Raw genomic sequence first — 12,493 nt, 5'->3', positions numbered from 1 at the left:
GAGAACTACAATGTAGATAGCACCCCTCATGATTAGTTGCTAGTGCTAAACTAAAATTGACTACTCTAGATGGGAAACATATGAATCAAATGACTTTGAAAACCTTGGAATGATGAGTCATTCTATTGAAAGATTTTGAAGGTGAATATGACTTATGAATGACATGGTGAATTTTACAAAACTGATGGTTGGGTTCGGATGCGATACCTTTCCAATTTGAAAGTACCCCCACAATACCTGAATCTGGGTAGGGCTTAACTGGAAAGTTATGTGCTTTAGTATGGGTTCCCTATGAACCAGCGTCATAGGGGTTATGCCGAGGCTGTCTCCATTGAAATGTGAAATGACGTGAAATGAGGTGACTCTCCTACCCAAGCCCTGTGCAGTTCCCAGGCTGACGGTTTGTCTTCACTGGGAGGCCAAACTCATGGGGAGAGGTGCCTATACTAGGGTATGTAAATGAAAGGTTATGATTGGTAGTCCGTGCACTGAGTGCGATAAATCAGGGCCAGTTACCCCTGACGGATTACTGCAATTATTGTGGCACAAGTGTACGACCTCTGCAGAGTTTAAACTATTCGAATAGCCGCGTCCGCGGTCATGGACAGTTGGAAAGGCCATACTGTTCCGTCATCAGAACTTTTCCAAAAGGTGACATGTGAAGGGTGACTTGTGACTCGAGTTTGAAATGTGACCTTGACTTTGAATCACAACAGAGTTGTGGTAATGACACTAATGTTTCCACTGGAGTTAAGATAGGAAAATGAAGGGTCTTTGCTTATAAATGCTTACGAAATAAAACTGGCTTTATGCAAATGAACCTAGAGCTTAGCATCCCCTTACTATAGTTGATAATGCTTACACTAGTATTAGTTTGCGAGTACTTTAAAGTACTCATTGGCTTTGTCCCTGGCTATTCAAATGGCCAGACTATGAAGATGAGCCCCAGTACCAGGATGAAGGACAGCAGGACGTCTACGACAACTAGGACTACTCCTGACATCAACAGTTGCCTGGGGAACAGATGGACCGCAACCGCTACTTCGCTTCCGCTATGTGTTTTGTAACTGGATCCTTAGATCCACTATGTTGTATTAAGACTGGATCATGTGATCCTTTGATGTAAGACAATTATGGTTTGTAATGAATGATGTTCTGTGATATCAATCTATTATGTCTCGCAAAAACAATATTCCTGGGATTGCGATGTATGGCATAATAGGCATCTGGACTTAAAAATCCGGATGTTGACAGATGCTCTTAGAGCATCTCCAACAGACGCCTAAAAAACTCTCCGCGCTATAATAACCGTCGTTTTTGGACGCGAGAGGCTAAAAAAAAGAGGTTAAGCAAATGTTGTAAAATAGAGCGGGCGCAAAAAAATTTTAGCGCAAGCGCTAAAAAGCGTGCTCACAAAAAACTCACCCGCGCGAAAATCCCAGCTGCCACTGAAACTTCCCTCTCTCGCTGTCCGTGGGGCAGGGAGGCGATGGGTCGGAGGTGGGATGGGCAATTGGGGCGCGGCCTCCACGGCACTCGTTGCCGCCGTTGCGCCGTCCTCGGCGGAGGGCCACCGGCGATCCGCTCATGGGGAAGATGGGGGCGTGATGACGCGTAAAGCACACGCCCGTTGGGAACCCCAAGTGGAAGGTGTGATGCGTACAGCAGCAAGTTTCCCTCAGTAAGAAACCAAGGTTTATCGAACCAGTAGGAGTCAAGAAGCACGTTGAAGGTTGATGGCGGAGGAGTGTAGTGCGGCGCAACACCAGGGATTCCGGCGCCAACGTGGAACCCGCACAACACAATCACAGAACTTTGCCCCAACGTAACAGCGAGGTTGTCAATCTCACCGGCTTGCTGTAAACAAAGGATTAGATGTATAGTGTGGATGATGATGGTTGTTTGCGAAGAACAAGTAAAGAACAATTGCAGCAGATTGTATTTCGGATGTAAAGAATAGGACCGGGGTCCACAGTTCACTAGCGGTGTCTCTCCCATAAGATAACGAGATGTTGGGTGAACAAATTACGGTTGGGCAATTGACAAATAAAGAAGGCATAACAATGCACATACATATATCATGATGAGTACTATGAGATTTAATCGGGGCATTACGACAAAGTACATAGACCGCTATCCGAGCATGCATCTATGCCTAAAAATTCCACCTTCGAGGTTATCATCCGAACCCCTCCAGTATTAAGTTGTAAACAACAGACAATTGCATTAAGTATGGTGCGTAATGTAATCAACACAAATATCCTTAGACAAAGCATCGATGTTTTATCCCTAGTGGCAAAAGCACATCCACAACCCTAGAACTTTCTGTCACTGTCCCAGATTTAATGGAGGCATGAACCCACTATCGAGCATAAATACTCCCTCTTGGAGTCACAAGTACTATTGTAAGCATATGAGATGAATGTAGCGATTCGAAGCAATGATGAAGATAATGAGTAAACTAATGAATCATTGATAACCCACAAGTATAGGGGATCGCAGCAGTCTTCGCGGGTAGTAAAACCCAATTTATTGATTCGACACAAGGGGAGACAAAGAATACTTGAAAGCCTTAACATCGGAGTTGTCAATTCAGCTGCACCTGGAAACAGACTTGCTCGCAAGAGTTTATCGAGTAGTAACAGTTTTATAGCAGTAGCGAGTAGTGAAATAACGAGTAGCGAGTAACGGAGACAGCAGTAGTGATTATAGTAAACAGCAGGATTAAAATATTGTAGGCACGGGGACGGATAACGGGCGTTGCATGGATGAGAGAAACTCATGTAACAATCAAGCAGCGCATTTGCAGATAATAATAAAACGGTGTCTAAGTACAAAGCAATCAATAGGCATGTGTTCCAATTATAGTCGTACGTGCTCGCAATGAGAAACTTGCACAACATCTTTTGTCCTACCAGCCGGTGGCAGCCGGGCCTCAAGGGAATCTATTGGATATTAAGGTACTCCTTTTAATAGAGTACCGGAGCAAAGCATTAACACTCCGTGAACACATGTGATCCTCACATCACTACCATCCCCTCCGGTTGTCCCGATTTCGTCACTTCGGGGCCATTGGTTCCGAACAGCGACATGTGTATACAACTTGCAGGTAAGACCATAAACAATGAATATCATGATGAAATAATAAGATGTTCAGATCTGAGATCATGGCACTCGGGCCCTAGTGACAAGCATTAAGCATAACAAGTTGCAACAATATCATCAAAGTACCAATTACGAACACTAGGCACTATGCCCTAACAATCTTACACTATTACATGACCAATCTCATCCAATCCCTACCATCCCCTTCAGCCTACAGCGGGGGAATTACTCACACATGGATGGGGGAAACATGGCTGGTCGATGGAGAGGCGTCGGTGGTGATGATGACGATGATCTCCTCCAATTCCCCGTCCCGGCGGAGTGCCAGAACGCAGACTTCTGGCTCCCGAGACGGAGTTTCGCGATGTGGCGGCGTTCGGAGGGTTTCGGCGACTTCCACTTCTCTCCGTGCGTTTTTAGGTCGAAGGCGATAAGTAGTCCGAAGGAGGGCGTCGGAGGCCGGCCGAGGGGCCACACGCTAGGGCCGCGCGCCCCCTCCCGGGCCGCGCCGCCCTAGGGTGTGGGGCCCTCGGGCCTCCACCGACTTGCCCTTACGGCTCCGTGAGTCTTCCGGGAAAATAGGGCCTTCTGCATAAATTCCGAGGTTTTTCCTGAAAGTTGGATTTCCGCACAAAAACGAGACACCAGAACAGTTCTGCTGAAAACAGCGTTAGTCCGTGTTAGTTGCATCCAAAATACACAAATTAGAGGCAAAACAATAGCAAAAGTGTTCGGGAAAGTAGATACGTTTTGGACGTATCAATCATATAGCAAAGACTTTTTATGAATAATACTTTCAAGACAAGCATCAAATAAGACTTGCATAAGAGTTACTCATAAAGCAATAAATTCGAAGTAAAGGCATTAAAGCAACACAAAGGAAGATAAAGTTTCAGCGGTTGCTTTCAACTTCAACATATATATCTCATGGATAATTGTCAACACAAAGCAATATAACAAGTGCAATAAGTAAACATGTAAGAATCAATGCACACAGTTGATACAAGTGTTTGCTTCTAAGACAGAAAGAATAGGCAAACTAACTCAACAATAAAGTAAAAGATAGGCCCTTCGCAGAGGGAAGCATTGATTACTATATTTGTGCTAGAGCTTTTTTATTTTGAAAACAAGAAACAATTTTGTCAACGGTAGTAATAAAGCATATGAGTTATGTATAAGACATCTTATAAGTTGCAAGCCTCATGCATAGTATACTAATAGTGCTCGCACCTTGTCCTAATTAGCTTGGGTTAACACGGATTATCATTGCATAGCATATGTTTCAACCAAGTGTCACAAAGGGGTACCTCTATGCCGCCTGTACAAAGGTCTAAGGAGAAAGCTCGCATTGGATTTCTCGCTTTTGATTATTCTCAACTTAGACATCCATACCGGGACAACATAGACAACGGATAATGGAATCCTCTTTAATGCATAAGCATTCAACAACAGATTAATATTCTCATAAGAGATTGAGGATTAGCTGTCCACACCGAAACTTCCACATGAATCATGGCTTTAGTTAGCGGCCCAATGTTCTTCTCTAACAAGTATGCATACTCAAACCATTTGATTGTGAAAACCGCCCTTACTTCGGACAAGACGAACATGCATAGCAACTCACATGATATTCAACAAAGGTAAAAGTTGATGGCGTCCCCAGAAAACATGGTTACCGCTCAACAAGCAACTTACTAAGAAATAAGACACATAAGTACATATTCTTCACCACGATAGTTTTTAAGCTATTTTGTCCCATGAGCTATATATTGTAAAGGCAAAGAATAGAAATTTTAAAGGTAGCACTCAAGTAATGTACTTTGGAATGGCGGAGAAATACCATGTGGTAGGTAGGTATGGTGGACACAAATGACATGGTTATTGGCTCAAGGATTTGGATGCACGAGAAGAATTCCTCTCAATACAAGGCTAGGCTAGCAAGGTTGTTTGAAGCAAACTCAAGTATATAAAAGGTGCAGCAAAGCTCACATATGAACATATTGTAGCTATTATAAGACTTTATATTGTCTCCTTGTTGTTCAAACACCTCAACCAGAAAATATCTAGACTCTAGAGATCAATCATGCAAACCAAATTTTAACAAGCTCTATGTAGTTATTCATTAATGAGTACAAGGTACATGATGCAAGAGCTTAAACAAGATCTATATGAGCACAACAATTGCCAAGTATCACATTATTCAAGACATTAAACCATTTACCACATGCGGCATTTTCCGTTTCCAACCATATAACAATGAATGAAATAGTTCAAATTTCGCAATGAACATTAAAGATGAAGCTAAGAACATATGTGTTCATACGAAACAGCGGAGCGTGTCTCTCTCCCAAACAAAGAATGCTAGGATCCGATTTATTCAAACAAAAACAAAAATAAAAACAAACAGACGCTCCAAGTAAAGCACATAAGATGTGACGGAATAAAAATATAGTTTCACTAGAGGAACCTGATAAGTTGTCGATGAAGAAGGGATGCCTTGGGCATCCCCAAGCTTAGACGCTTTAGTCTTCTTAAAATATGCAGAGATGAACCACGGGGGCATCCCCAAGCTTTGACTTTTCACTCTTCTTGATCATATTGTATCATCCTCCTCTCTTGACCCTTGAAAACTTCCTCCACACCAAACTCGAAACAAACTCATTAGAGGGTCAGTGCATAATTCATATATTCAGAGGTGACATAATCATTCTTAACACTTCTGGACATTGCACAAAGCTACTGAAAGTCAATGGAGCAAAGAAATCCATCTAACATAGCAAAACAGGCAATGCGAAATAAAAGGTAGAATCTGTCAAAACAGAACAGTTCGTAAAGACGAATTTTAAAGTGGCACCAGACTTGCTCATATGAAAATGCCCAAATTTAATGAAAGTTGCGTACATATCTGAGGATCACACACGTAAATTGGCAGATTTTTTTGATTTTTCTACAGGGACTACTGCCCAAATTCGTGACAGCAAGAAATCTATTCCTGCGCAGCAATCCAAATGTTGTATTGGCTTTACTATCAAAGACTTTACTTGGCACAACAATGCAATAAAATAAAGATAAGGAGAGGTTGCTACAGTAGTAACAACTTCCAAGACTCAAATATAAAATAAAGTGCAGAAGTAAAATAATGGGTTGTCTCCCATAAGCGCTTTTCTTTAACGCCTTTCAGCTAGGCGCAGAAAGTGTGTATCAAGTATTGTCGAGAGATGAAGCATTACCTCGGGCATTGCGCCACCTTTCTTATTCTTTTTCTTACCCTTTGATTTAGGGAACACATGTCTACCTCCCGGTGTAGAGGTGAATTTTAAGGTGCCTTCTCCCACATCTATGACTGCTCCCAATAGTTTCAGCAGGGATCTTCCGAGTGTGATTTGTCCTGTTCCTACACAATCAATAACAAGATAATCAATGGATATTGTTCTTCCAAGAATGGTTGTATGCACACCCTCGGCTATTCCCTTAGGAGTTATAACAGAGTTATCAATAAGAGTTATTCCTTCTCCCCCTTCAACTAGTCCCCAAAGTGTCAAAGATTCATAAATACTCTTAGGCATAAGGCAAAATTCAGACATAATATCACAATTGGCATGAAAAGTTTCACCACCTATAACAATTTTAATAGTAGGGTCCCATATTGAAGGTTCATAGTTCACCAAAACTTGATCAAGACGGTTACGAACATAACTATAATTTTTTTCCAAGCAAGATGCACTTGTCTCAAGAGTGTTTAATCTATTATAAATGCTAATAAGAGCTGAATCAAAGTTATTAGCTGAACTATGTGATGCAACCAATTTTTTTTATGGCATTAAAAGCTTGATCACCATCGCAATGAAGGAAATCTCCTCCCACTACAGTATCCAGGGCATATCTATAGCAAATCATAAGCCCAAAATAAAAGTTACTAAGGAGCAAACTTAGAGTCATTTGAGGTTCAGCTTTACGATAAGAATCAAAAATTCTGGACCAAACATCTTTAAAACTCTCCTCATCCCCTTGTTTAAAAGTGAAGACTAATTCCTCAGGTGAAGAAGTAACAGGTGCGGAACTAGACATGATAACAGAAGTAAAAATGCAAGTAACTAATTTTTTTGTGTTTTTAATATGGAGAACAAGACAGTAAATAAAGTAAAACTAGCAACTAATTTTGTGTGTGTTTTGTTTAAGTGCAGCAAACAAAGCAGTAAATAAAGTAAAGCAAGACAAAAACAAAGTAAAGAGATTGGAAGTGGAGACTCCTCTTGCAGCGTGTCTTGATCTCCCCGGCAACGGCGCCAGAAATTTAGCTGGCGTGTAGTTGACGTGAGAGTTAGAAATCTTTGTGGTGTAGCTTTTCTTCGATCCCCGGCAACGGCGCCAGAAATTTAGCTTGATGACGCGTAAAGCACACGGCCGTTGGGAACCCCAAGTGGAAGGTGTGATGCGTACAGCAGCAAGTTTCCCTCAGTAAGAAACCAAGGTTTATCGAACCAGTAGGAGTCAAGAAGCACGTTGAAGGTTGATGGCGGAGGAGTGTAGTGCGGCGCAACACCGGGGATTCCGGCGCCAACGTGGAACCCGCACAACACAATCACAGAATTTTGCCCCAACGTAACAGCGAGGTTGTCAATCTCACCGGCTTCCGTAAACAAAGGATTAGATGTATAGTGTGGATGATGATGGTTGTTTGCGAAGAACAAGTAAAGAACAATTGCAGCAGATTGTATTTCGGATGTAAAGAATAGGACCGGGGTCCACAGTTCACTAGCGGTGTCTCTCCCATAAGATAACAGATGTTGGGTGAACAAATTACGAGTTGGGCAATTGACAAATAAAGAAGGCATAACAATGCACATACATATATCATGATGAGTACTATGAGATTTAATCGGGGCATTACGACAAAGTACATAGACCGCTATCCAAGCATGCATCTATGCCTAAAAATTCCACCTTCGAGGTTATCATCCGAACCCCTCCAGTATTAAGTTGTAAACAATGTACAATTGCATTAAGTATGGTGCGTAATGTAATCAACACAAATATCCTTAGACAAAGCATCGATGTTTTATCCCTAGTGGCAACAAGACATCCACAACCTTAGAACTTTCTCGTCACTCGTCCCAGATTTAATGGAGGCATGAACCCACTATCGAGCATAAATACTCCCTCTTGGAGTCACAAGTATCAACTTGGCCGGAGCCTCTACTAGCAACGGAGAGCATGCAAGAACATAAATAACATATATGATAGATTGATAATCAACTTGACATAGTATTCAATATTCATCGGATCCCAACAAACACAACATGAAGGATTACAAATAGATGATCTTGATCATGATAGACAGCTCACAAGATCTAACATGATAGCACAATGGGGAGAAGACGACCATCTAGCTACTGCTATGGACCCATAGTCCAGGGGTGAACTACTCACACATCGATCCGGAGGCGATCATGGCGATGAAGAGACCTCCGGGAGATGATTCCCCTCTCCGACAGGGTGCCGGAGGCGATCTCCTGAATCCCCCGAGATGGGATTGGCGGCGGCGGCGTCTCTGGAAGGTTTTCCGTATCGTGGCTCTCGGTACTGGGGGTTTCACGACGGAGGCTTTAAGTAGGCGGAAGGGCAGGTCAAGAGGCGCCACAGGGGCCCCACACAACAGGGCCGCGTGGGCCCCTTGCTGGCCGCGCCGCCCTGTTGTGGCGGCGCCTCGTGGCGCCACTTCGTGACTCCTTCGGTCTTCTGGAAGCTTCTTGGAAAAATAGGCCCCTGGGCGTTGATTTCTTCCAATTCTGAGAATATTTCCTTACTAGGATTTCTGAAACCAAAAACAGCAGAAAACAGCAACTGGCTCTTCGGCATCTCGACAATAGGTTAGTGCCGGAAAATGCATAATAATGACATATAATGCGTATAAAATATGTGAGTATCATCATAAAAGTAGCATGAAACATAAGAAATTATAGATACATTTGGGACGTATCAGGGCGTGTGGGGTCAGGCGGGACGGTCCTGGAGCAGGCGACGCGCGGGGCAGCCGGCTGGAGGTTCCGATGGAGTAGGGAGGGCGCGTCCTCGCTGGAACAAGGGCGGCGCGCGGGGCAGCCGGCTGTAGGCCTCGCCGGAGCAGGGAGACACGTCTCGCCGGAGCAAGGGTGGCACGCGGGGCAGCTGGCCGCAGGCCTCGGCGGAGCAGGGAGACGAGTCTCGCCGGAGCAAGGGCGGGACGAAGGGAAGCCGGCCGCAAGCCTCGTCGGAGCAGGGAGACGCGTGGGGTAGGGGACGCTGCAACTGAAGGATTCCCCGACGCGTCCCTGCAAATCGAGCACGGCCAGACCGTGCTAGCTCGTGAATTGATGGATTCCCGATCGACTGCTAGTACCAATCGTCAATTGATGGATTCCCGATCGATTGCACTCCTTTTCCTTTTCAATCGGACATGGATGATGGTTCTGGATCGATTCCTTTGAAATTTAGTTGATTTTTTCAGATTTATTTGTTGCGTGATCTTATTTGTTGTATGTATGTTGAAGAAACTTGTTTACGAAGCTCTATTTTACAGCCTTGGCGAAGGGTGTTTTTGGCTTCTTGGTTACACTGTAAAATAGTGTCTCTGTCGAAGCTCACGTCGGCTTCACGCGCTGTATCCGGATCCGAGCGTGCTGCAAACGATTTTTACAGGCGATCAAATTTTAGAGAGGAGATTCCAGCAGAAAAATGGAACCAGCGAGCTTTGCTCGTTTTGGTCTAATAAAAGAAATTCGCAAGTAAAGAGGAAAAAGAAAAAAGAAAATTGACTTGGGCCGGCTGGAGCCATGCGACGGTCCAACCTGACTCTACTCCTCCTACCCTTCGTCCCGAAGGAAAGCAAAATCGGCCGCCGTCTCCTCCCCGCCGCCACCGCCGCCGCCGCTCCGCCGCTCCGTCGCCTCCTCTCCAGATCCCGACCGTAGTGAGCTCATCTTCCCCCTTCCCGCCTCCCCTCCCCCCTCCCCTTTCCATCCCGAAGCCCTAACCTCCACCGACCATGCCACCGCCACCACCACCGCCACCGGCGCTGCTGGACGAGCTCCTCGAGGAGATCTTCCTCCGCCTCCCGCCCGACCAGCCCGCGTGCCTCGTGCGCGCCTCCCTCGCCAGCAAGCTCTGGCTCGGCATCCTCACCGGCGCTCGCTTCCGCGGTCTCTACCGTGAGCGCCATGGATCTCCCCCAATGCTAGGCTTCATTTATTCCGGGGACATCCTGGAGGAGGAGGAGGAAGACAACCTCCCTTACTTTGTCGCCACCACTAAATTCGGCATGCGCATCCCCGGCGTCGAGGACTGGAGGGGCTGGCACAAGGACTACACCGCCTGGGACTGCCGCCATGGCCGCGTGCTCTTTGCCGATACCAATATCTTCACCATGCCGCTCGTCGTCTGGGACCCCATGACGGGGCGCCGGAGGCTGCTCTACGCGCCCGAGGACTACGACAGCAGCGGGGCCGCGGTGCTCTGCAGTGTGGCCGGCTGCGACCACCGCGCGTGCCATGCCGGACCCTTCCGGGTCGCCTTCGTTGGCCTCTACTGTTCTGATGAGGGCTGTGTTGCGCAGGCACATGTGTCCTTGCCGGAGGTGGTTAAGTGGAGCAAGCCGTGCTCTCTTGATCTTGCGGCGCAGTATGCATTCATAGTCAACAGGCCCCCTGTCTTGATCCGAGGCGCACTTTACTTCACGCTTATTTATGAATTTGAGGATGGTGATGACGACAACGACGAAGCAGCTATTCTCGAGTATAACTTGGTCTCTAATTGTCTGACGCTGGTTGATGTGCCGCCGGTGAAGACCGGCCTAGCCGGTGACATTGTCCTCATGGCGATGGAGGATGGCAGTTTGGGGTTTGCGCATGTGGACGGTTTAAACCTCAACTTGTGGTCAAGGCACATGGGTTCTAACGGAGTCGCATCATGGCCTCGGCATAGGGTCATCAATCTTGAGACACTTATCCCTATTCGAAATCCCAAGGAAAAACTTAGACCGATTGGATCTGTGGAGGGAAGTGATGTCATTTTCGTGACCATGGACCTTGACAGCATCTACGAGATTAATCTCAAGTCACTACAGTGGAAGAAGATATGGTCGAGAGAGAAATGCTGTGCTTTGTTTCCATACATGAGTTTCTACAATCCTCCAGGTATATATCTACATGTATTTCTTTTGTGCTTTGTTTGGGCAGTGAAACAAACAAAGTACTGAATGTGTAATTAGATTGGAAATATGTTTCAATTCGTGATAAAATTTGTGCTCGAGCAAACTTTGAGTGCCGTCTCCACTCGAATGTTATAACTAGTTATACCTAGAAAAATCCTACCTGATTGGAAATTTTATAAAGTATCATGTCTTCTCCTAGGAATCACACTGAAAAATCTATGTTTGCAGAAAGGGTGAGCTTCTCTGATGCGGCGAATTGACAATGCATGGCTGAATTTGCGTAAGGGCAGGAGGCCACCCTCATCAACAATATGACCAACTTGGAGGCGACAAAAATCTTATGATAAATCATGTCACTATTTTGTTGCTAGTTCTGTTGAAGGGTGCATTGTTCTCTTGTATTATTGTTGGCTTTTGACAGTAAACTTGATAGCTTCTTTGTGTTGTTGCCATGTATAAATGGGTGAACGGGTTATCTAAGTTTATTGCAGCAACCATGTGCTCCTTTATTTAGTTTGCTTGAATGTGGCACTGCAGATAGTAGCTTAGTCTTAAAAACTCTTCTAGCCTTGTTCCAATATCTAGATTCATCTTCAAGATGCCATTAAAAAAGAATCTTCCTAAAGAAATACCATTGATGAGTAAATGATGATGGCATGTCTGGAAGTAGTGGTTTCAGATATGATACGGTGATGGTTTCTACATGCTGGCTTGCTGATTTTTATTTGTTTATCTTGTGAATTTATTCAGTGCTACATGTCAAGTGCTGATATTAGTGCAGTTTTTTTAGCAAGCAGTGTTACTGAAGTGTATAACATTTAAACTAAAATCTTGAGCTACAAGTTCCGGGAACTGATAGTTTGACAACATATGGGCCTCATGACTGGGTGAATATCTCTATAGCTTTTATTTCTTCAGAAGCTCCATCAAACGGTAAGCTATGTTTCGTTATATGTTACATTTTTGCCTACAGGGGAGACATAATGGTATACTCATTGCATTATCCATGTATTGAGATGAATTTGCTCATATATTTGATCAGAGAGTATACAGCTATAGTGATATTTGCAATTGTTTTTGTTTATCATAACATCTGGATTGGTTTCACGGATTTTCGTTACTTCTGTTTAAGATATTTTACTTAAAATCATCAGCACACAATTCTATATGCAACCTCTACCTAATGTATGGAAGACGTAA

The 12,493-nt window shown here is 44.5% G+C and overlaps 1 protein-coding gene across 1 annotated transcript; it reads left to right on the top strand.

Annotated features, from left to right (window-relative positions):
* Positions 1-10,102: 10,102 nt before the first annotated feature.
* LOC124682288 lies at positions 10,103-11,995 on the top strand. The gene is made up of 2 exons (XM_047217000.1): positions 10,103-11,276; positions 11,522-11,995. Exons 1-2 carry the CDS (start codon positions 10,130-10,132, stop codon positions 11,551-11,553), a joined length of 1,179 nt encoding a protein of 392 aa, XP_047072956.1. The 5' UTR covers positions 10,103-10,129; the 3' UTR covers positions 11,554-11,995.
* Positions 11,996-12,493: the final 498 nt, after the last annotated feature.

Source organism: Lolium rigidum, unplaced genomic scaffold (genome assembly GCF_022539505.1).
Source record: "Lolium rigidum isolate FL_2022 unplaced genomic scaffold, APGP_CSIRO_Lrig_0.1 contig_8179_1, whole genome shotgun sequence".
Classification (NCBI taxonomy): Eukaryota; Viridiplantae; Streptophyta; class Magnoliopsida; order Poales; family Poaceae; genus Lolium; species Lolium rigidum.
Note: the sequence above shows the minus strand (reverse complement) of the source record. Positions and strands in the feature narration are given on the sequence as shown.

Coding starts and splice junctions, on each gene's coding strand:
- LOC124682288 (XM_047217000.1), top strand. CDS start 10,130: ATGCCACCGCCACCACCACCGCCACCGGCGCTGCTGGACGAGCTCCTC. Junction 11,277..11,521: donor GAGTTTCTACAATCCTCCAG/GTATATATCTAC, acceptor CTATGTTTGCAG/AAAGGGTGAGCTTCTCTGAT.